The sequence below is a fragment of the Micrasema longulum genome, unplaced genomic scaffold, assembly GCF_059751315.1.
Source record: "Micrasema longulum isolate JH-2025_06_02 unplaced genomic scaffold, ASM5975131v1 h1tg000806l, whole genome shotgun sequence".
Lineage (NCBI taxonomy): Eukaryota > Metazoa > Arthropoda > Insecta > Trichoptera > Brachycentridae > Micrasema > Micrasema longulum.
Window position 1 is genome coordinate 202,682 of NW_028277998.1, and position 27,012 is coordinate 229,693.

The 27,012-nt window shown below is 31.5% G+C and overlaps 1 protein-coding gene across 2 annotated transcripts; it reads right to left on the reverse strand.

Annotated features, from left to right (window-relative positions):
* Positions 1 to 6,899: 6,899 nt before the first annotated feature.
* Positions 6,900 to 25,166, reverse strand: LOC148278941 (solute carrier family 12 member 8). Of its 2 annotated transcripts, none has more exons than XM_088230679.1 (12): positions 25,004 to 25,166; positions 21,814 to 22,030; positions 19,706 to 19,886; positions 18,415 to 18,560; positions 16,838 to 17,072; positions 15,439 to 15,640; positions 13,958 to 14,192; positions 12,568 to 12,761; positions 10,692 to 10,818; positions 8,993 to 9,160; positions 8,227 to 8,405; positions 6,900 to 7,353 (listed from the first exon to the last, which is right to left on the reverse strand). In XM_088230679.1, exons 2-12 carry the CDS (start codon positions 22,015 to 22,017, stop codon positions 7,194 to 7,196), a joined length of 2,031 nt encoding a protein of 676 aa, XP_088086805.1. In that variant the 5' UTR covers positions 22,018 to 22,030; positions 25,004 to 25,166; the 3' UTR covers positions 6,900 to 7,193. The 2 variants fall into 2 exon arrangements, with proteins under 2 accessions (XP_088086805.1, XP_088086806.1); XM_088230680.1 differs by lacking the exon at positions 25,004 to 25,166 and adding an exon at positions 24,927 to 24,946.
* Between the last annotated feature and the right edge of the window lie 1,846 nt (positions 25,167 to 27,012).

The window sequence follows — 27,012 nt, forward strand, 5'->3', positions numbered from 1 at the left end:
TGAAAGTTAACTTAACAGATTATTCCTCAGCAATAATGCCGAGAAAGTCGACTTTGCCTCACACCAATGAAGTTACTGAACAAAACTGACTTGAGATTTAAAATGGCTAAAAATGCATCAAAAAAATTTAATTAATTGATTTGACTTTTCTTTAAAAATTTTATTCTCAAACAATAATATTTTTTACAAAAATAAAAGTTTATGTCATACCGCAAAGTGAAAAATGTTTTTGATACCTAAAAATGTTGTTATTTTATTCCCACACAATGTACCTTCAATGTTCGCTGTGAAAGAATACTGTAAGAAAGTCTCAAAAACTTTTAATCATATTACAAAATCTTTAACTTTCCGAGTCTGTTATTACAGAACTATTCTCTTGTGATGCTGAACTCCGGCTATCTCTGGTGGACACTATCCATCTGGTATTCCATGCAGAGCTATCTATGGAATTCTTATAGAATTCATTCTCTGTACATTGGTACTAGTATCTTTGCCCCCATCCTCCCCCATCTTCCCACATCTTAAACCTCACAAACCTCCCGGATCGTAGTGTTGCACAATCACGCAATGTCTTTCCAGCAATAGCATGCAGAGTCCTCATTTCTGATGTCTATGGCATACTTTTGGTTTTGCCAGTGTCTGCCCTCGCTTCGATACCATATGTGTGGATAGATTTGCACACAGATCTTATAAACGCGTACCTCGCTGTCTGTTCTCATATCTTCATTCCTCATGACATTTCAGGCAGCCCGCCACAGCTGCAGCTTTATCTACCTGAGGCCGTGAGAGCTGAGCAGTTTACTGCCAAGATATCTGAACTGGATTATTTGTCCGATTGGCTCATCACATATTGATATTCAGCACTCTATTGGGTCTTTGGAGAATGTCAAACACTTTGTTTTTACTACAGATATAACCACAAGATGATTTCATGATTTTCCATTATTTTTTCTAAATCTTTCCTTTTTTAAAAATTATACATAACAAACATAAAGACCTTACCATTTTTGATACTTTCACAAAAGTATGAATGCTTTATCTGTACCTACTCTAAAACATGCACCCGTATTATGGCTTTACAATGCTCAATCAATTGCATTAATCGAGTATGAATATAACATATGAGCTTGCTTTTATTGTTGTTACTTCCCAAGGAATTGACGATGACTCAATGCTCTAACTGCAAAAAAAAAAACTTTAATGACAGAATACTGCACCCTAAAATGCACCATTCTGCCAGGACATCCCCACAAATATATGCTGTTATTGCAGTGCATTACAGCGCCGTTGCCGTGCGGAATATGGTACAGTGCGTGTGCACATAGGATGCCTGAATTTCAGGATATTGCCTTTATAAATATATTTTTTTTAAATGTTCTGCGAAAATATATATTTGTAAATTCAATTAAAAATACAAAACGCACTTCTGAATTTTTTTAATAAAGGGTCGATTGACCCTTCATTAAAGATAGATTTAACTTCTTACCAAATTTTTAATTATTACTAATATTAGTTGGCGAGGAACATAACTCAAAATGTCTGAAAAACTTAAAAAGTTTATCTCAAAACTAGCTTTTTTAAGATACAGCATATTGCCATAACGCGGGAGCATGGTTTAAGTAATAAGATCCTTGAAAAAAATGTAAAAAACAATTTTCCTTTTTGTGAATCATATTTGTTCTTTATTATCGATATAATGCAATCTATCTTTTCCGTGATGCGTACTCTCCCTCATCATAAATTGCAAAAATGTGCAATGTATTTATTATTGAAACGTTTGATAAATAATTAAGGATTAAGTACCTTTGTATTTGGTTGAGTAATATGAATGTTAATCCACTGTCTTGATGTGTTAAAAAGTATTTATCTAAATATTTTTTGGAATAAAAAAATAAAGCAGAGAAAAAATACATTGTTTCATTACCCAAATAATGTTTAGTTTCCTTTTTATTCAATAAGGTCTATTGCAATAAATCATTTTAATATATCGAGTTTTCCTACTGACACGTCATGGCAGAACTGCATTTTAATTATAATAATTTTAAAAAATGTATTTAGCTTTTTCTGTTTTTTTTTTGTCATTCTTACCAGTGACTGAGTTTCTTCATGACTGGTTCGAGACTTTAATATAAAAGAAATGCATAAGACATGGGCAAAGCTATATTGGAGATTTAGTACATAATTTAATTGATAAAATAGCTTTCCCGTTCCCGTGGCTAGTGTTGCAGATTCATGGATTGGAGGTCTGAGGTTTGAACCCCACTACCCCAATTTGATTTCCATTTTCTAATAATGAGTATTTACAACTCGCGTAAAATGGCCACCAAAATTGAAATATTCGGGCAAATTATAAGAACATATTAACGCTAAAAAGGAAATAAGTCGCTTAAAGAATTGACCCAATAAAATAATATTAAACGATCAGGTAACACACATTCATTCTCCATTACTGTATCCATTCAAATACAAACTAAGATACCTTAGTTGATAATTATTTTAGTATAGCAGTATATATCTAGTCTGTCGTGTATATGGCATAAGAATTTGTTAGTCTCATATTGGTGTGAAGATGTCGGTCACTACGAAACCCGGTCACTGCTGAAAATTATAAATAAAAGAAAAAACTAAATACAGCATTTAACAATATTATGTTTTTTTTTTTGTGTGATACCGTGTATTTTGGATTTGATTCGACGTTTCGGCTACCATTGCAGGAGCCATCTTCAAGGAAAACAGTTTCAGTTTTCAGTGAAGATGGCTCCTGCAATGGTAGCCGAAACGTCGGATCAAATCCAACATACACGGTATCACCCAAAAAAGATACATAATATTGATAACAGTTAATGTCTTCCGTGTCAAAATTTCCAAGCTAACACTTGCTTGGTGGCAATTCAAAATTGATTAGTTTTAGTTTAAAATATTATAAATTATTGACAGATCATATTTTGATCTAGTATTAGATAAAAATTGGTGTTTTGAAAATTAGGGTTTAGGAGTGAAAAAGCGATCTAAAAAATAATTGTACCGCTTGCATTTGTTACAACGTAATACGTAGCCAGAATTAGAAGGTAACGTAAAAACAAATTACTCTTATTACATTTATTGTAATTTGGTCAGTACAACAAGCAATCTTATATCTAGTATAAAAATACTTAAATGTCAGTTGATAATGTTGGTTGTGCGTTAATATAAATGTTACAATCCTTAAAAATAGCCCATTTATTATCTATAACATAAATGCTTTTTATATTTTAAGAGTTACATCACGTTTTGTAGCACAAGATAAGTTTATTTATTGTTATATTTAAAATATAAAAAAAATTGTAGGTACAAAATATACATTATACCTGTGTATATTAAAATATGAGTTCTCTGTAAAAATGCATCAAAAGATTCATAAATATGAAAAAAAAAATTGGCTAGGTCTTGTGCAAAATTGTTTGAATATTCTGGACTATTAAAAAGTTGAAAGTTTTCATTTGATTTTTTAAAAAAAGATATGTTTTAAGGCAAACAATAACATTTATGTTTATGAAAATATCAGTCGTAACCATGAATTTGAATTTACAAAATACTATGGTCAAAGATAGATTGATAAAATAAACAGAAAACCAAAAACACATTGCAGTCAAAAAAATACCTACAGTTTCGTGTGTGAAATAAAACCAGAACCTTGGATGAGAGTTATCGACTTGGTGGCATTTCTCGGGTAAAAATTTGGTAAAAAAAAAAGGAAAGGCAAAAAATATATATATCCACATACGCTGCAATTGGAATGTCAATGCAGTGTCTTATGTATCACTGGGTTCGGATTGGGTAGTGATAATGTTTTGAAGCAGAATAAATTATTCTATACAATAATAAAATAATAATGATTACATTCATTGAACAGCAGTCCGATTGATTAGCAGTTATTGTCAGACTGTGGAACCTTAATGGTGAGGTAGCAGTGATGCATTTTTAAATTTCACAAATCACATCATTTTTCTTTGTTTATTGTGTTATGAATATAATATTTATTTCTAACGGCCTTTTACAGATAACATCAGCTGAAAACAAGATTCAATTATCGATGGTTACACTCTAAAATCATTACAATGAATAAATCCTAATTGGAACATCAGTCAGAAACTAATAATTTTGCAAGTTGTTCGTGCAAACAAAAATGGTGAAATATGACAGATTTAAACATTCAATGAGTCAGTAAACAGGATTCTAGCACTTAAATCTGCCTAGATAGTCGATGAACTAAATTTACATAGTACACTTGGTAAAATGATACATCAGGATTATAGTCGCATTGATATTTTAAAAATATTTCGTTCTATCAGTCACGATTTGAACCTGGGGTCTCATGCATGATAGCTTAATGCGCTAACCACTAAATTATAAGACAGGCCAGTAATTGAATTTATGGTTGAAATGTGTTCATTTAAATAATCGTGCCACATTGGTATGGATACACAATAAATTATAATAATTTTGTCACCTGTTTATTAGGCTAGTTTTAAAAATTGTATAAAGTAATTGATTAAACAAAGTCTGTGTTTTTTATGTAGCCTTTAAAAAATGATTGTATGGGATATTATTACATAAAAAAATCTAGAAAAAATATTTTCATACCTCAAAATAAGTGCTGTTTCTTATTTGATAACAGACTATTGCTTATAAAACGAGATCACCATATTTATACATGTGATGAAAGATTTGAAGTTGTAGATTATCAAACTTACGAATGAATTTGACCCAATCAAATTTTTAAAAAAACATTCAAATTAGTTGTGTTAGAAGTTTTTTGCTGCAAGTTCATTATAATTGTATTGAAAAAAAAAACAACTTTTGTTGCGCTTGCATCATTTGCAGACTGGTATCGTTGTGTAGGGGGGTAAGGTATGTTGTAAAAGTATAATGTGTTTTCCTGGAGGAGAGGGTATGTGTATGGAATATTTTGATTATAGGAAACTGGTTATCGATCTAACAAACTGGTGGATTCAAGTAACGAAGGTATTTAACTTAAAAAAATTACTTTTAATACATAGATTACTTATATTTATAATGTGTATATCATAAAATGTATCTACAAAAATGTAGTCACAATTTAAATCACGGCCAAATGCATTTATCAGTTTAAAAACCTACTAAAGATGTCTCATACACACTTATATCAACTATAAATTCTATATAGGGTAGTACGAAAATAAAATTAAACCTACTTTTATATTCATATTTGGTTAGAATTTAAAATTAAAATCATAAGATAATATAAATTAAATCACAAAAATAAGTAAGCCCATTTGTAATATAACATATTATATTGTAAGTTATAAATGTGACAAAATGAAATAAGTTGACATTTCAAAGAAAAATCACAGTTTCCATTTTTGCAGTATTTTCAATAAAATTTGTGCATGTTGTGATTAAAAAAAATATTCAAGCAGTATACCAAGTATCGATCTGTCTGTTATTGGATCCAATGTCTTCTAATTGGGCCATGATAATTAGATATTAGTTTATTTTTAAACAATGAAAATGATTCTGGTCTATTAAGTATACCAATTTAATGATAACAGACACTTAAAGCCCTGTAAAAACATCAACACTCTAAAGCCAAAAAAATAAATATGTATAAAGTTTGATAAAATCATCATCCTCATTATTCCCTTTCTGCACCTAATGGTGCATGGGCCACTACGTTGGAACACCAACTGCAGTGTATCTTGATAATTTTTGTTACATGAAGGTAAGATGATCAGTCTTAAATTTCAGGTGCCAGTCCAGGGACTATGAAATATTATAGTGTAAAAACACCCCTGTAAATAAATATTTTCATGTCAACCATGTCGGGAATCAAACCCGAGACCTCTCGCTGACCACTACACCACGAGGCTGACATAAAAACATACGGAATATTTGAATTTGAATACGTATTTATAAGACGTTTTTCAGTTTCGTAGATTGGTACACATGTTCATAATTAACATGCCAATTTTCGGCAATTTTCAAAGCGTAATTTGGTTTTTAACAAACTAGTAAGGCGTGTTTTGGTAAGATCAGCAAATTTTCACAAAAATTGTTAAAACTTTAGCAAAAGCAGCATCGCAAAAACATGGCCCAGCAAATGTTGGATTAAGTGACTGACGACTCAGCAACACTTAAATAAGTCATAACAGGCGAATCATGGTTGTATAGATATGACGTCAAACCAATGTGTGAAATTTGAGAAAGTCATATAATATGTACTTATGTATGCAGATTATAATTAAGGCAGACAATGCAAATAAGACATCTTTAAATTGACTCTGACCTCTGTTGAATCTAAAGGTAACATTTGTTGTTATATTATATTTATTATATTATATTATTATTATATTTCTGTCAATTATCTTATAATGACAAAAAAGCTGCCAAAAAAAAATAAAACTTCACAGTTTGACTTTTTTATGATACTTCTAATACTTAATAATTTCAGCACTTTTATGTTCAGTGCATAGAAGAAAGTAGTACATTGTGTGATAAAATAAAACAAATGAGTGTGAACATAAGTTATGTCCGTTTTTCCAAATGAAGAAAACAAGAGGACACAACTTGCCCACCACATACCGCACCTAAATGGTAAAATAAAACAAATAAATCTCTATGTATAAATTACTTACAGTTATTTTTTTAGTCTTTCTCACCAATGCCAAAACATATGATAAAATAAAAAATTATCTGAGTATCGAATAAATTAAAAATCAATATAAATACTTACAATAAAAAAAATTAGCTACTTCAAGGAAATATTTTTGAAAACTGGAATAATCTGAACAATGGAATTATTAAACATAATATACTAAATTGTCAAATGTAAATCATTTCACTTAGTATAATATAATAAGTCTATTTAAAAAAATGTGTAAAAATAAGAATGTATTCCTTTATTTTTGACAGCATTAAAACTTGTAAAAATAATAAAATTGTGACGGTGGCAGTTGGCCATGGAATTAAGAAATATTGGCAGTTATTCATTTGGTCGACTTGTACAGTAAAATACACAATCACATTAATAAGCCACATATGTTACATGTTATTTTATACTATACAACATCAAGTAATTAGTATTAAATAACTATTTACAAAAACAAAATATCGTTATCGTATTAAATATTTGTAAAATCTCATAAATATACCCTAACGAATGAATTCAACAGCGATTAGTCGACATTAACGTAATGGCCGTGTACAGTGGCTGACTGGTGATATCTTCTCCTCGAAGAGAAGTCTTCATTATCTTCATTTAGTTGGGATTGCTGAACATCTACGCCTGGGTGAACTGGGGTCACAACAAACTGTTCGAACTCCATTACTCGTTTTCTGAAAATTATAATAGTAACTCAATAATCAACAATAAGATTACATGTGCGATGTGTAGCAAGCGAGGAAATATTAATTGGCATATTGAATAAGTTACAAATGTCAGAGTTAATTTCAGGAAGAAAAAACCGATGCTACAAAGACTTCATCTTTGAATTCAGCACTCTGATGTCGTTTAGGTTTATAAAATGAATGATTAAGGCCATCAAAAATATTGAAAGACTTGAAAACTGTCCATAGTGGGACTTTATATTTCTTTTAGTTTAACATTGATGGGAATATTATTGCGTTACTCAAATTAAAGCGCTTTAGAGGAGAGGATTATAACACTAAAAGTAAAGAAAAATTAGTAATCCTGAAATTAAAGCTAGGTAAGGTAAGCACATCGTTTGTGGGGCATTTCGTACGTTTCTACAATAGAATACCGACAATGTCCTAAATATATACAATAAATTCAACATTTGTATAAAAGGCGTACTCCTAAAAGAGGCTTATTACGGACTAAATGAGTACATGGAAAACAGCAGAATATGGAACTGACAATATTATTTTATTTGTGTTAATTTATTTTGATTACATATTTTTAGAATGTGTATTTATTTGTTGAAATTTGATTATCTCTCTGTGTTGTTTCGTTTATTCATATATGTATGTATATATTGACTTTCAATAAGCGTGTATTTTATTTCACCTTGCATTCACCGTCTATACGAATTTTGTGATCCAAAAATAATACAGGCGACAATTTACTAAATGTGAACCATTATTATTTGTGAAACTACACAATATCATAAAACTTTGTAAATTGTCACTGTTCTTATAAATGTGTGATTTCCTTTGCTTTATGAATGGCTCAGTTACCATTCAACTTACCCCATTGCTTGTAAAAATACATTCTTGAGCCAGATGAGAAATTTAAACTCCGCAGTACGTCCAGGTTTGACAGCGGGATTGGCTGTTCCGACGTACAGCCACACTAACCACATAACCACCAGGCAGCCAATGGCGTAACCCCAGTGCACCAGAAACATTATCACAATCTTCACAACGACCTGAAAAAATGTGAATTAAGAGTTTCACATTGATATTTGCGAATGTTAAAAAAAAAATTCTCATCGAGGCCTCAGTCAGATAAGCCAAACATTCCAGGGTTCACTAACATATAATAAACATACATTTCATTCCCTTACTAGATGCATCTCAGAAAGACCAAATATCACGTCACCCTCAACAATTTGTAAAGGAGATAGCAAATCACGATATACATGCAAAAATTTTAGTAAGAAAGAGATTCATATTTTGTAGGCTCATATACCTGTGTAACTCATTACCAAAGCTACGACACTGTCAGGGTCAGTGTCACAAATAGGATTATTAGAAAACTGAAAAAAATGCTGAATGAATAAATAAAAAACAAACCTTTGACCTTATTTATATTACATTTTTAATCCTTCAGAATAATTAACAGAGTAATACAAAGTTAGTGCTTCAAACATTATCAAGTTTGCTTCAATGCACTTATGAACCAAAACGGCTGTCACCGATTTTAAAAGTTAAATTAAATGTATAATATTTTTTTTTTTCTCAAATATATGTGTAGTTTAATAAATTATTCAATAAATGAACAAACAATACTGACCCCGCCAAGTGATAACCACCTGTTGCAGAGGCTCGAATACCAATTCTTAGTTTTAGAGTGGATGTGAGAGCTTCTGGCCTGTTGTGTTATGGGTTCCGTGTCTCCCAGAGGTGAAGTGGCTACATTAGCGATGTTCTGAGGAGGGAATGCCAATGTTGGGGACGATGACTGTAATTTAAAAATTAAAAACATTAAGAAAATAGATAATGACCAGTTTTGAAAACCAAACCTGTTTTTTATTAAGTAAGCCTTAAAAAAAAAAAATATTATTTAAACATTATCAAATGTTTTAGCAGAGTAAAAGGAAAAAAACTAAATATTTTATTGAACAAATTTAATTAATTTTATGGAATATTTTGGTATATTTTGAGGGCTTAGAATGAGAATGATTCATCCAGATAATTTTAATCAAGCGGAAAGCAAATTTCAATAAACAGTGTTTTTTTTCTTCCTCGCTATAGACCTATGTGGTCTGTTCTCCAGAGAGTTGTTTCCTCCTGTGAGGTGGATTTCCAGCTGTCCTTCCAGCTTTTAGGTCTTCCACGAGGACGAGTCCCGTGAAGCCGATTATGCAGTGCAATATAAGGGAGACAATGTTCTCAGCCTCACATATCTCTCTTATTCTGGTGTTTCTCATGAGATCTCTTAGAGTTTTAGCTCCTGTCATCCTCGGGATCTTCATTTCAAAGGTCCTCAATATGTGTTTAGTCCTGACTGTGTCTGTCCTTTCTTCAATAAATTGTATTTTTTGATATGTAAAATTTTGTTTAAGATAAATAAGACCATAACACTTATTATTAACTTGGCTTACTTGAGCTTAACACAATTTTAAAAATTGATGCAGATGTTGTTATAGCTCTAGAAATAGAAGGGGAAAAAAAGCATTTCGGTGGTCAAATGTCATGTTACGGACGTCAGAAAAAGCTCAGCGGCCCTTCCTGGAGCCTTTAAATAATAACTATACCTCGGTATACTGTAATGCGAAATACTCCCCCTCAATAAAGACTTTAATTTTTGTTTTCGTTATACCGAGGCCTATAGAATAAGGAATAGGAATTATTTATAATTCATAAAAATATTGCTGCGTCATATTAATTATTTATGTAATATTTTCCTGTTCTGTATATGTTGCTTACCGCACAGTCTGCACCCTAATGCGGTTAGGTGGCATGGGGAGGTAGTCCTTATACGTGGCGAGAGAGAGACAGATAGATCGGTCGGCCAATAGCGGATCGGAGTTAACCGATGTAGGCCGCGCGCATTGTCTGTATATAAATAGGCCGCAGCGCCATACAATAAATCAGACTCATTCTACTGCTCGTGTTTGAATCATCTCCCGCTCTACTCTCCGCCGATACCGACTACTCTACAAGACCTTCACTTGCACTCGGATTTGACAACTGGACTTCTCACCTTACCGTGGCGTTTTCTTTTGGAATTAAAAGTCCTTTTCAGGACTACGAGTCAATTTGGCTTTTGGTTGTAATGTCGCTCTTCGGTTTCCGCTACTTTACAACTAGCAGAAAGGACGACCTAGTGAAAGTGGTAGACCTGCGAACTCATCGGTAGCGCATTAGCTACATGTCATTTTAGTAAAATTTCTGTCATTTATGTCTTATAAATAGTATTACAAAGGAATAGGCTGCGTTTTCTAACCTAGTCAGAGACAAACATAAATTTGAAAGCACAGTATACTTACAGTAAGATTCTTATGTCGAGTTCTTTCTGGAAAAAGAACATCCAGATCATTTGTTGTGGAACCATAACTTGTCCCTGTTTGTGGGGAGTCGTCTTGATTTACGCGATGCTGAGATTGTGATTGGAACCTAAAGGTTTTTCAGATTTTAAGCAAATATTTATAACCAAGTTCATTATAGCTAACCTCGAAATATCAACATAAGAAAACAACTATTTAGTTCAGTAAAATAATATATTTTCAAATGTATTTACAGTTAAAACTCATTTTTACGTTCCTCGATTTTACGTTTTCCCGCTTTTTACACCGAAATATTTAGGTCCCATTTTTTTCCATGCATTCTCATTCAAATTCTTCTTCTTCCAAGTCGGTCCCTCAATGCTGAGAATCGTGATCACCATGAACACTTCTTATTAGTCTGTTCCACTCCAGTCTGTTCTCAGCCCGACGAACTGACTCATCAAATTTTAGCCCTGTAGTCACCTTTATTTGGTCAGTCCATCTATATGGGATTCTACCCCGGCTTCTCCTACCTTAAACTCGGCCAGACATTATTGCCTTTTCTAGATTGTCTGGCTCACGTCTAGCAATATGTCCAAAGAAAGACAGTATCCTTCTCAAACACACCACTGATAGACAAGTTGTAATATGGAGCTCTTCCAGCATCGATGCATTCGTCCTTCTGGCTGTCCAAGGCACACGCAGCAGCCTTCTCCAACACCACATCTCGAATGCATCGATCCCCTTTCTCTCGTAGGCACGCATTGTCCACGTTTTAGCCCCATATAGGAGAACTCATCTCATTCAAACATTCCCCCCAATTAATGTTTTTTACGTTTTTCATAACCCTGATTTTTCGCTGATTTTTTTTTCAAAACTCATTCAATCTGTCAAAAGGCAACAAGCCGTGCGCCGCCGCGTGAATGGAGAATTAAATCAAGGTAAATAAAAAAATGTGTAAATTATTGTCTCAAACTAAATTCAAAGTAGGTGCAGTGTAATTGAGCATGTTTAAGTGTCTAATTTTGACATTTTACTAAATAGTGACATGCAGTTGACGCATGTTTAGGAAGAATAAAGTCTTTACATCAATAAATTACGATGCAGAAAGTTTAAGAATTTGGCTATAGAAATATTATTTGTAGTTATAAACATAATGTGAAAAGAAGATAGTTAAAACAGTTATCATAAAAGTGTGAAACAGTTTTGCCGCAATGTAAATGACAGTTGAAATTCTGTAGTGCCATACTAAAAAAAGTGATACCACATAAATAAAATTTCCCAATATTCTGTGAAAAAATCATATTTGCATTTTATTCAAATTTTTATTTTCGTGTTTTTAGCAGTAGTTTAAGTACCTACATAAAATTGTTTAAACATGTTTTTTTTTTAATTCAATAAAATGTGGTATTGATTGAAAAAATACAAAATATTTTTAATGAAACCCCCCAATCCCGAAAAATCCCCAATTATGACAGTTTTCATTTCCTCACTTTAGCGTTTTCCTCAGTTTAAGACTATTTTTACTGCTCCCTTGAAAAAAGGTAAAACAGGGGTTTGCTGTATCTAATTTGAACTATGTAAATCCAAAAATTGATATCAAACTTTCGACTGTGTTAATTTAATACATATATATATATTTACGAGTATGTACTCAAATCTAGCAATAGCAAAGCATTGACGGGTTCAGCTTGTAGTCCATAAAAAAAAAAATATAAAAAAATATGTACAAAACAGCAATAAAAAAAACAAAAGAATACATATTTTGGTCTAAATCTATTTATCTCTATTCAATTCTTTAAAGGGTTACATGTCATGTATGGCATATTTAGAAAAAAATAAATAAAAAATAGTGTTATGTAATGAAGTTTCAATTTACCTCAATTCTCGTTTATGCTGGAGATCAAATGTTTGAGCGAGTGCAAAGTATGAATAGTCGATGCAAGCGTAGGTTATCAGGAAAGGCATTGTTACTATAGGGGCCAGTCGGTTGATGTCACCAATAAGGATAAATGTTATGGTTACGATGGCAACAACACCCATTGCGTATATTGGAACCTTATTTGGACCTCGCTGAAAAACATGAGAAAGTAAATAAATAAATATGAAAAAACAATTAAAGTTGCAGTCTGGAATTTGAATTAGTCTAATTTCCAACCAATTGTGTGAAATAATGTAATTTCCAGTGTAACATTCACCATTTGGCTTATATTTGAACATATTTCCATATTTGCCATATTTCTTTCATTCTTCCATGTGTTGATTTTTGTGAAGTTAAGGAGCTGAAACCTTTATTGATGCGGGTGAGATAGGCACGCGTAACTCAATTCTGAGCCGGTTCAAAAAAATGGTTAGAACGCTTTGAGCTGTTGAGCTGCAACTAAAATTTCTAATTAGCAGCTCACAGCGGTACATTGTGAGTTTCGTACGTGTATGCGACGCTAAACAAAATATTCATGTTCGTTCAGCTGACTCGGCGCGTTAGCGGTGATTCGGTGAGCCATACACCTGTGTTTGAAAATGTAAATATTATGAATTCAAAGGATTTAAAGTTCCTTGATATAGTATTTAATTTGGTATAACTAATTTTGTAAAAGAATCAATGCATGAGTCAAGGATAGTTGCAATGTCGGACACATTCCCAAAAAACTAAGGCAAAATAACATAAAACATAAACAATAATTTGGATTCACCGCGGTGCTAACATATGTCAGTTATTATTATCAAAAAGGTTCATAGCTAAAGTATTCATCAAGTATAGAGTCTATGTATTCCAAATATGTCAGTTATTTATTATCAAAAAGGTTCATAGCTAAAGTATTCATCAAGTATAGAGTCTATGTATTCCACATATGTCAGTTATTTATTATCAAAAAGGTTCATGGCTAAAGTATTCATCAAGTATAGAGTCTATGTATTCATGGTCACTAACAAAATAAGTGTTGAAACTAATAAATAAAATATGCCAATTTTGAAGGCAGAGAAAGGGTTGAATTCTCATTTACTACAATTAAATGAAGCATAAATACCGGAATATTTATTAACAATTTCCACATTAAAAATGTATGCATGCAGTATTATTATATTATAACTAGAATTTATGATGTACATACATTTTATCATAACAGCTTATTCATATATATTAAGAATTTTATTTCTGTCACATCTTGCTGTTTTAAATATGAATAATAACAATTGTGACTTGTTTTCTCGCTTGAGGACAATATTTACTTTGGTGGCATATTAAAGCAAACATTGAAAATACTTACACCTCTGCCTAACACGCCGAGCCCGGGGATAACATTTTCATTAGATATGCTCTGGAGAACTCTAGGAGTTCCATACATGGCTCCGAGGCAGGAGCTCATGGAGCTAACATAGAGTCCAGCCAGGAGTAGGACTTTCACGGCAGATACTTTGGCTGTGAGGAATGAGTCTTCCAGAAGAGCGGATCTCCGACATGTCCCACCGAGAGTCACGATAAATACCAAGTACAGGAAAGTACTAGAAAACAGGATGAATATCAGTAAAAAATTTAGTAAAACATAGTCCATGATATAATCTGTATTCTGTAAAACTAAATACTTTAATGAGGAAGTTCAGTGCTACGGTGAATTGGATGTAAAACATGTTTTCTTACACTCAGTAAACATTGGAGCATTTAATTGTACGGCGAAGTTTCTATTCTCCAAAATGTATGAAAAAAATAGTAAAAATATGTTTTAATAAAAATTAATTACTTTGAAAGGTCACAGGTTCAGGTGTACACATGTTTAGAATAGCCAATCAATAGTGTGTTGTGATAGATTTCCAATTTCAGGGTAGCAATGCTTGGCGTGTTTTCAAGGGACGGGGTTCCCTTTTTAAATGTCAGGAAAACTCACCGATTTTAACTCGTAACGTCAAGGATAATGTGATTTTAAAATATCAAAACTCTGTCTAATCAACAAATTAAAAATATCTCTGAACTTTCTCATTGGTTTAAAAGGACTCAATACCAGGAAAGTCGAGTCTCAAGTAAATGCCTTAGATTTTCCTTGTCTTTGAAGTTTTTCCATAATAATATTGTTAGTTTTGCCGCACACCAAACATGTAAAACAGTACTGTTTTTAACACTTCTGACTAATTTCTCAGACAGCCTTGAGGAGTTCATCAATGCTATCTGAAAAGTTGTCAAAAAGTGCTAAAAAAAAAGTTGTCAAAAGGTATAACCCGTAAAAACACTCGAGAAGTCAAATGTTATTATTTTATAAAGTTTATATTTGAAGCACTAACTTTGTAGTTATTCATTATAATAAAATAAATAAAACAACTTTGTTTTTAACCACTAATTTTTATTTTTCACCGACCGGTTTCAAAGCAAACAAGCTTCTTTGTCAAACACTTGACAAAGAAGCTTGTTCGCTTTGAAACCGGTCGGTGAAAAATAAAAATTAGTGGTTAAAAACAAAGTTGTTTTATTTATTTTATTTGTTATTACTTTCATTTATCAAAATGTATATTAGATGCTGGAAACTAAAATTTGTTTTGTGAATGAATAAAATATAAATATTTCTGAGTTTACAGAAAGGTACATTGAGAAATTGCATTTAAAAAAATAATTATATGGTTTTCGTTTACTTAATTTTGGTTTGTAGACTCTATTTAAATATTTGTTAAATATTTTATGTACTTTAGTATGTTACACATGTTTATTTGTTCATGTTGTGTGACGACGCTTGCTGATAATGGAATATATTTAAATAATTACCCGGTGAAGATAGCAGCGAGGGAACCGCTCGGGATGTTGGTAGAAGGAGCGCGAAGGTCTCCACTCATGTTGATGCCGGCTAGAATACCAGTCACGGTGGGGAAGAAAACACCAAACACCGTGAACCAAGTATAGCCATCGTGGTATTCTGACCATGTGTTATTTACCATATTCCCACTGAGCCACCCTTCAAATCCACTTTCTAAAATTAGAAAAAAAACGGTTAAAATAACTCCACATATTTTAGCTTTCGTTCTCCTTCCATATTTTTAAAGTTTCCATAAAAAGAGAATTTTTCAGTGTTGTGTCTATTTACAACAATTTTATTTTTAAATTTATTTATTTACATACATGTAGTTTATTACACATTATTTGAGACATAAATCCCAACACCATGGGACTAAAAGTCCTGTGTCGAGAAGGGACGAGCAATTAGTTGACACAGACACATGAGTATATCACCACAAATATAGGATCAGAAACAAAAAAAATAATTTTAAAAAACATGTATATGGCACATCAATATGGTAAACAGTAAACTCAAACATTCGGAAAATCATCAAAGAGTTTCCTACTCAAATCTCTCCCACTAAGGAAAATCCAGTCCTAAATAGATATGAATCAAGTTGTGACAGGTTTTTATGAATTTTACTAAGAATATTTACAGATGACTGATAAAAGATTATGCATAAGACATACAAAAAGAACCGAGTTGTGGTCCAGTGGTTAGACCATGCTCTGCCACAATTCGTCAAAAATGAAATGTTTAGGTAAATTATAAAAACACTAATATTTCATTTACATATCTAAAAAAAATATTGGATCTTTTTTCATTTCATCAGAGGACTTCGGTTTAGTGATTTCAACTGATTTTATTAAATTAAATTATTAAAGTAAAAATGGGAGAGTAAAAGATGATTAAATGTTAAAGTATGTAAGTCTATCTTATATTATAGTATGGTTACCATAGATTCTTAACAAGGATAGTTTTTTATATTCCAATTACAAATATTTCTATTTATATACACATATACATATCGTCATTGCGCCGGCAATATCTGTTAAGCGAATTTTCTTCTTTTAAAGTGTTTTCAATTTCTCATGAAGATTACACAATTTTGTTTTAATAAAATAAACTTAAATACTTTTTCATCTTAAAATTACACATTTTTCCTTTTTGTTATGAATAAAAAAATATGTGAAAAAATCATCAAAGGGTTAACTGTTTAAATTATCTCCTTAAAAATGATTTAAATGTCTCTTAACAGATATTGCCTGCGCAATGACGATATGTACTTGTTTTAGATTAACATTCTTTTACAAATAATTTATTATGATATATATCGAACAGAACAATATTATTTTAGCAGAATTAAAAAATAGTATATTTATTACGAACCCATATCGACATGTACAAAAGATCCGACAGAAAAGTCGAGGGCAGCCAATAAAAGGACAAGAAGAAGAACAAACTGTAATTTCACGACCCATTTGACTCCAGCGACGTTTATAGTGCCCAGTAGCACGACGGCGCTTCCCGCAAACCCTCGGGCGGCCCATACATTGTCGCCTAGTCCTACAAGTCCAGCCATCGACTCACCGAATCCCAAGACGTTAAGCGCACAACCGACAGCCTGCAAAATCAAATCAGGCTTTTATATTTACAGCTAATGGTGTTTAGACCACGTGTTATTTTTTAATATTTAATCCTCCATACTCGTTTGTGAAGAGCCCTCTCCAGATGCATTTTCACTCGTGGATCACACAGAATCAATATTAATCAAGTCTTTTTAAATACAAAGTAACATTACATAAATGTTCATAAAAAAATGGGTCAAATTCTCTTTGTGTTAATATGTCCTGGGGTGCTATTCTCAAGTATCTCGTGGGGGTAGAGAGTGGTAAACGTGTGGATTTAAATTTTTTGCATGCGACTACACTTGGCTTCATATTTATTCATTTATTTCTTATACAGCACAAGTGCCCTTAACAATATAAAATATAACAATATAATGAGTTAGTTAGATATACAAAAATTAAAAAAAATATTTAAACATGAGTAAAAAAAGAAAAATAACAAGAAAAATATATCTATACATGTATGTATGTCAGCATACAAAAGATCGGTATATTATGAATATAAAATGAGTTAAAATCAGATCTTTAGCATAAGAAGCTTTTGCAAAAAAAATGTTAATTGTTATTATGGAACATCATAAAATATTTATAAACAGATGATTTAAATTTACAGACTCATGTTAAAAATGTAGATATGAGAGGTACATTAATTTCCTAGTCTGTGTATACATGGTATAGGTGAGTGACAAAGATAGTTGGTTTAAGAAGGGTGACAATAATATTGACTATTTTGTCTAGTTCTACGTGCTGGTATAATAATATTTATTAAATCCAGGAGTTCGCAACAATCGAAAGGCCACACTGATGAATAAACATCAAATGATGAAAAAACAAACAGTTTTATAATTGACATTTCATAGTTCGACATTATAAAACTGTTTAAAAAACGGAAGAAAACAAATACGGTTTAGTCAATTCAACCTAATTAAATGTTGAGTAAAAAAAATTACAATTTATGCTCACTCTTTAGCTTTATTGAATTGTATTGACAAGTTATTTAGACGTTTTATAATCAAGTGAATAATTTACCACCAGCATCTTTTAGATGAAGCACATTCTTAGGATAAGCACTTTGCATCAAGTAATGTATAAATTAATGGAGCTTGCTTTCATTTCCATTTATATAATCAAGTAATTAACAGTAAATTATTTCTTCACGCAATATTTAAAATGTTAATTATGGTTCAGCAGGTTTTATAAAAACTTGAAAACGAGTTGTTAGAATTTTCACATAAAGGGAATTTGTAAATTTCAGTTGTGATTGGTTGAACAAATTTGAAACTGACACTTGAAAAAAAAACCTGAGAAACATAATTAGTTGTGTCCTGTTGATCATACCTGTCCAAAGCAATACAGTAATCCCAGGGATCCGCCGAATCTGGATCCGAGTGTGTGAGATAGTAAAAAGTAAACTCCCCCACTTTCTATGCGACACCTCTCACAGATACCGACAGCAGATAATACTGACACCAGTGCAACAAACACTAAAAACAAAAGTGTGAGGTAGTACCAAATCTAAGTAGGATTGCTCCTAATATGTATTTCAATTCTGCAAAAAGCAATTAGCGTCATGGAGGAAAAGAACATCACAGTATTTTTGGATGTAGGACAGTTGCCCAAAAGATGGGTTATTTTGGATTATAGAAGGAAAACGGGATAGTAGCAGATGGCACTAGAAAAAAGGTGGGGTTCAGCAAAGGACAAATCGCACCTTGAGTGTAAAACTATAGTACTGTACTCCCTCTATAACCTAGCACTTCATTTCTTCGGCCCTGCTAGTAATCCTGCATTTTTATATACACAGCTACGAAGGAGGGTAGCTCGGTAAATACTCTACAGTAGTACTGTATTGTAAGTTTAATTTTTTCGTTATTGTAGTTTTAGTTTATGTTAACACTTCAACTGCATGTAAATGTAATAAATAATACAGTGTTACATACATATATGTATAAAATAAAACAAAGCTTCTGCCATTTAAAGCGCCATTTTTAGTGATTTCCAGTAATCCGGCAGTGCTCTGGTATAGACCACTGTATGTGCTAGAGGGGTTTGCTTGAAAAACTGTATTTTTTAATGCGTTAATGTTTTAATTTAAACTAACTTCCCTTTTACACTTCTAAGCTTGTGACAGATATTATTGTTTAGAATTTAAACCTCAAAAATGAGAAATTTGCACATACTTTAGTTTTACACTCGTGGTGTGACAAATTGTGTTTAGAAGTCACAATGTTAATGCCGATTCAAAAAATAATATATGCTCTTTTTAATTTGTGAAGGAGTATTTATTTCTTTGTATGTGAGCATCGACAAAGTCTTCAGATACTAGTGCGGTATTTGATGTCAATTTTTATCGTATCCAATAGAAGCACAAATTGTTATTTCAAGCATCGCATGTTCTCAATTATGCAAATCTTGAACTATTTTATGAATTACAAATAAAAAGGATTTCTTCCAAAACAATATAATAATTATTCATTGAAATGCACAAAATATTCTATAAAACGGGTTTCAAAAGGAAACAATGTTTGATGTAAAGCTTGTTTAACTAATTCAACAGGAAAAGGGATTATTGTTAGTAAAAATAAATCAATAAAAGCCGTTATCACAATAATTAAAGGATGTATAGTACCTGTAAACAAGACTATTAATACGGCGTTCACAACTCCCGCTTGTCCCACAATCCAACCTGATCGCAAAAACACGATGACGCCAAATATATTGATCATACATGATGTAAATACACCATCCCATGTGCCAAACAAAACGGGTTGGGAAATGAAGAAGTTTGATCGCCACCAAGGGACATCACCCTAAAAATTTAAATAATATCTCAGTTAATATGAATAATATCTCAGTCAATAAAAAAAGTAGTTATCATCTAGAAAAAACAAAGAGAGGATTGAAATAGATAGTTTAAATAACAGAGTATAACAATTCAAAATGTATTCTTCATTTGCCTCTACATAGAATAAACAAATAGTTGTTGTGGAAGTAAGTGGTCATTTTTAGTCATGACGATATGTGTTTTTTTTATATTTATTTGACTTCTTCACTCAATCTCATGCAGATTAGCTTGGATAATTTTTGCATAGCTATAAATAGTAGTTGGATAGTTAGTTGATCATTAATAATATCTCAATTGATAAAATTTAATCAAAATGATTATTTTAAGATAGTCAAAAGCTTTAGATACTTAATAAACTATGCATAAATTTGTAAATAAAATTCATGTTAGGAAACAATACTGGCCACAAAACCTATTCATGATTGTTAAAACATCATATTAGACAAAATGTCACGAAGAAAACATCATAAAAAGTTAGTTAGTCATCATAATCATAAAAAGGAATACAGAGTTGGTTTAAGATCTACAGCCATGTCCTTCCGGATCCCGCTCTAGAAAGGAAGAATGAAAAAAAATAATATTATAAACAAACAGGTAAACAAAACATTACAGTAGGGCCAATTTAATAGGTCACATTTGACACTTCATCAAAATTCAACAACATAACCTAGTAAGGGCGGTAATAAAATATTATTTAATTTTTCAAATTTAGAACTGCACAATTGCTTAACTTTTTTCAATTACGTTTTTTTTTTTTTTAAAGGAATAACCCGCTAAGCCTCTATTTTGAGGCTTGTCAGCAGGTGGGATATAGGGGATATAGAAGGAGGTAATGAAAAATACAACACAACACCCAGACCAATTGAGAAAAAAATCTTTCTTTGATTTTTTTCTTGCAACTGGCGAGAATCTAACCCGCGACGCCAGTTTCACAGATAGCCGTCTAACCAACTGCGCCACGGCGCCTGCCATATTGCTATGCTATACATATTTATTGTAATAATGACAAAAGAAGGTAATTTTACGATTTACTTTCACTAAAAAACCATTCTTAACATAATTCTGTTCTAAACGTCGTTACAATGTTACAGCAGTGAACCCTTTTTCTTTTTAAACACTAGGAATGTTACCCAGAAAAATCAAATGTTGATAATTTTGTTAAATGATGTACTTATCTTATTTTGTTCCTTAAATTTACGATAGAAAATAATAATGGGACAGGGATTCGACTTATGATTTAAAAAATAAAATTACAGTATCTATAAGTACTTTTTCATAGTAACTGAATTCAATTCACATATATTATGTTTGAAGTCCGAATCGATTCATTCACTTTAATCGATGTTTTTAAGCAGGTCACCTCACTATGAAGCTAAAACCGACAAATGTCAAATGTGACCTATTAAATTGGTCCTACTATTCTATTAAAAGTACACACTAACTCTAACTGTTCTATTAAAAGTACACGCATTCAAATAACAAAAGAAAGTTTTATTATATAAATAAAACACGAGTGTTACTTTAATCCACAAATTTGGAATATCCGGTGACCGGTTTCATCGCTTTCGCAACATCTTCGAGACTGGTATCTTTATTAAAGAGTTAAATGTATTTATACAAAACAGAGGTAAGGATAGATAATTCAAAGTTATATGTAAGTAAATTAAATAAAGTTATTTTTATCGTAAGGATCATTATCAAAAAAAAATCTTTGGGTTAACTAATGAGTTGATATTATGCTATTTTAATGAGTTTAAGTATTTTATTTGATTTTTTCCACTCGTGTTTTATTTATATAATAAATTACAATGAACTTCCATCAAGAATTTTCACTTACAAACTTAAATGTTTTAACAAAAGAAAGGATAAATACGACAAAAATAGTTACGTACCTGTTCTTCTGCGAATAATTCATTAGCACCCGAAGCCTGATGTCCTCCAGCTCCATATTGGTATTCGTTCCCCAGGTCCACAAACCCGCCTGAGTTTCTTCTTCCTCGGCCCCGTGTGAAGACGGCGGGTCCGTCATCCGGTAAACCGAAGCTGTCCAACTCTCTTCTGCGAGTGCTACTCCCGTTAGCTCTGTTATATTCCATGGCTGCTTTGAATCTGAAATATTTCAGTTATTTTACTTCACAAAAAGGAAATATGGATGTTTAAACATAGACGGAATGGTGAATGTTACACAGTGTGTAAAGTGGCCACTTAAACCAGCCCATGACAGATCATAAATGCCCAGATTTCCATATCCCCTTCTCAAAAATGTTTCCCTTCTCCATTGCAACAAATTTCAACATTTATCTATGTATTTAGATAAGGCATTTCAGCCATAATTTCTTAAATGAGAGACACAATTTTGACAACTATTCCAGGCATAATCACAAATGAACTAACCGTTTTGATGGATTAAAAAAAAATCATAACCATTCCCTTTCCGCACCTAATGGTGCATAGGGCACTGGATTGGTACACCAATCACAGCATATCTTGATCAATTTTGTTACATGAAGGTAAGGTGATCAGTCTTACGCTTCAGGTACTAGTCTAGGGACTATGAAATATTATAGTGTGAAAACACCCTCGCCGAAAACACACTCTCTGGAATCAAACCCGAGACCTCTTGCATGTTAGACAAACACGCTGACCATTACACCACGAGGCCGTAAATATACAGTCAGCCAAAAATTACAGAAAATAATTGAGGGCGCTAATCAAGTAAATAGTGATATATTAAAATAGTTTCAAACATATAAGTTATTAATTTAAAAATACTTGGTACACATTCACTTGTTTGACCAATTAGCGCTTTCACCCTCTAATGGGCATCTTCAGACTGGTGTCAGTCTTCTTCAGGATCTTAGAATAAAATATCTTATAGAAAATAATTGAGGGCGCTAATCAAGTAAATAGTGATATATTAAAATAGTTTCAAACATATAAGTTATTAATTTAAAAATACTTGGTACACTTTCACTTGTTTGACCAATTAGCGCTTTCACCCTCTAATGGGCATCTTCAGACTGGTGTCAGTCTTCTTCAGGATCTTCCTGAAGAAGACTGACACCAGTCTGAAGATGCTCATTAGAGGGTGAAAGCGCTAAATTGGTCAAACAAATAAGTGGAAGTGTATCAAGTATTTTTAAAATAAAAAACTTATATTGTGGGTATACTGGCAAAAAGTAAAAACTCTCAAATCCCTGTTTAGAGAAATCAAGCATTCCAGTTTTGTTTCAATTTTACTCTTTTATATCTTATTTAAATATAGTAAGATATTGGGTGCTTATTTAAGAACATGTTTTTAATTTTTCCGTTTTTTAATTTTATATCAAGTAAATATTCAGTTATTTAAAGCCTGAATAAAATACCAGGTATACAACTTAACCTTTAATTTATTTTTAAAACTACAGATATATTAAATTTAACATGACTTAGTGTATTATGCCAGTTTGCAGAACGTTAAAAACTTTACAAAACTGCATCATTAAGTCAAATCCGCACATTTTCGAGTTCACATTTTTTTCCAGCATACCCACGATATGTAAATATAACTTATTACATCACTTATTTTTTCTACCGTCCGGTTTCAAATCTATACAAGCTATTTTTATCAAGGTATATATACTATTTTATTCAATCAATATTGTGCTTCGTATGGAACTAATAAATCAAGTCTCCTTGTCTTATTAGGATGGGAAGCGTAATTTGAGATGGATACGCTTAAAACTAGACAGGAGTGGACTAAAGGAAATATTGTTTATTTGCTTATATATTTTTTTTCTTATTATGAATCGCTTTTTAATTTCTAAGATATCTAAGTTGTCTTGTTTTAATATTTTATTTTCAACAGTACTTTTAATCCAGTGCCTTTATTATATAATCAGCATATAGCCTTTACAAACCAAAAAACTTTTTTTTTAATCCGCCAGGGGTGCTATTTTGAACTGCTCTCGCGGCACGAGAAAACAGTTTCTCTCATGTATTTATAAACAAAATACGGCCGCGAGAGCATTTGGAATACCACCTCAGAACATGTTTCATGAATTCTATTTAAAATACAGAACAGATTTTTTTCTCTTTATTTATGTTTTGAATGAAAGTTAAATCTAACTTCTCACCAAATATTAAATTATTCCTACTATTAGTTTGCGAGGAATATAACAAAATGCCTTAAAAACTTTAAAGCCATTTATCTCCAAACTACCTATTTTTTAGATACAGCAGATTCCATAACACAGGAGTAATATGTGACACTTTTTGTTCCTATATAAAAAACCTTAACACCGGAAATTAAAATAACATGCAACATTTTCATCTTGTGTATATGAATATTGAAAAAAAAGTTTATTTAAATAGCTCAACCATAGTCATACTAAGCTGCTCGGTTATGAAAAGAACATTTATCTGGGTTAAATTACTAGTAAGATAGTCAAGAATTTATCAACTGTGTATGTTAATATGATAAATTATTATTAATATTATTTATTTCTTAAGTTAGATTATAAATTAGTATATGATAAACTAATATTTACACTTACATTAATTACATATCAATTTAAATCATCTTACAGTATACATAACATTTATTTTTTAATTCATTCAAACTCTTTTCATTCTTCATTCATTCAAGCATCTATTCAGATATTTTTAAACCTTTATATATAACATAATGTAATTTTGGGATGGTTTTTTTTTTATTGGCAGCCTTTTTCTATCCTTATTTCTAGTAATATACTTGTGAAAGTTTATATTTAACACTATCTTATTGATGAAGTATTTGGGATATGTATATAAAGCGTGGAAATATTTTGTGGAAAGGTGTCCAAAAATCTTAGATCATCACCATGAATACTCAATAAAATTATACAAAATGTTATGCAGCTAGGAATGCTTTCGAATATATTTTTTATAACGTTAACCTATAAATACAGTACAAAGTAATGATCACCACGTCTCATAATAATATTGTGTCACAAATAATGATTTATGACTTAATTTAAGTACTTACTAAATGTGTGGGAACACAAACATTTATAATAATAAAAGTCAACATTTAAACAAAGAAAAAAACAGATATTGACCTACATTTAAAAAAATCAATTAAAACGAAACGGTTAATAAATGATGGCGAAACAGTGTTACGATGTCTTTTCAAGACATTATTAACTCTTTGAAAAATCCGGTAGCAAAACCCGCAACAATTCAACAGATGACACGAACTGTCAGGTGAATCATCGATATGACATTTGGCGACGCGAGCAAAAAGTTTTTGTTCCGAAATAGACAATAGACAATCTTCTATTTTAAACATCTACTTTTCCAAGAGGAATCAGAGCGCGTTCACATTTACATCGCTGTATTAGAAATTAGTAAGGCATTTTTGGGTTCGATTTATTTGTTACTTTAAAAATTTAATACCTGGGCCCCAATTATAATGGGTAATTGACAAAGAAATTTTGTGTCATCTATAAAGTCAAATTAAATTTTCTGTATAAAATGAGTCATTCAAATGTTTTTTTTTCGAAACTTGTTCAATTTAAAGTTACCGATTAAGGTACTTAACTTTTTTTGTATTCGTAGAGAAAATTAGATTTTACCGCATAGAAAATTACTAATAATTATATCAAGCCCCCATAGTAATCGGAATCGTACTGCGCTTCTGAAAGGTATCTAGGGGCTAGGCGTTGCTAGCACGTAATTAGTACGTAAATTATGTACTTGCAACGCTTTTTCTACCCCCCAGAGAGCGTTTTGAATCGCTCTGTAGTGTTGGTGTTTTGAACGATCTCTAATGATTTCTCTATCCCCGAGAATGCATTCAGAATCTTAATGCTGGAATTTAATTAACTTTGAACAACTCCAAAATGTTGAAAGTATTTTTATCCAAAATGTATTTTAAAAATATCAATGTATTTGATAAAACAATATCTTTAGAACCATACTAAAGTTATTTTGAATCTGTCATTAAAATATTCATTGCCAAAAATACTATACCCACCCAGTTAAAATTTGTGATGGAAATCACAAATCAAAAGTTACAGACCTAAAAATAATAATTTTGTTCTTATTGACTTTGTTTTATTTAATTGTTATGTTTCATTCAATTTTGATAAAAAATATTTTTGGATATAAATAAAATACTTCAATTATTATATCGTATTTCATTATAATTTGCTGATCATGATAATTATTATTCACTAATCAGATTGTTTCCGTATTTTAAAAATTTCAAGTGAAAGATCTATCTCATATAATATTGCGGCAACAAGTTCTTATCCTCATGTACGAAAAATAAAATAAATCACTCTAAAACAACAAATCTTGTATAAAAGAGTATGGAAGGGAGCTGACGCCTTTTTTTGTCACAATATGGTTTCGTAAGTTTGTTTGTTTGTCATATATATATATCACTCTAATGCAATCGAAATGGTATTTCGCTTTCGTTTTTTCTCATACGATACAAATGAATTTACTTACGAAATAATGCCACTGGACTACCCCATATATTCTATCCATAGTATTACTATTTAAATGACTAAATGTGTTTGATAGTTTGTGTTCCCGTCACGTCGCAACGGAGTGATTGATTGACGTGATTTTTAGAATAGAGATAGCCGAAAAACTAATAAGTTTCAAAAACTACTTTTTGTCCAGAAAAAATCGTCCCTCTCCTTTGGGAAAGTTCTTAGTGGAAAAATGAATAAATATTAAAACTGAATAACGGTACCACGTCGACATAGAATAAAAGTCGTCTTATTTTTTAGAAGGCCGGCAATCGTTACAGGCTATTTTTAATCCCAAAAAATATTTCCAACGGGAAAATTCTTATTACATCGTAATCATCATCATTATTTGTTTATAAGTAAGGCCCGGTGATAGACAATAAAATTTTAAAGCACATTCCAAATATTTAATGAAAAAAAAACTATTTATAGGGTGTTGACAAAACATAATAAATTAAAACCAAATAATTAAGAATGGTCCAGAAATCGCATACACACATCAAACAGAAGGCGACTAAACTACTCATAAATGAGTAGGTTTACGTTTTGACCCATTAGTTTCTTTGTAGACGTCGCTCAGTACGCAACTCC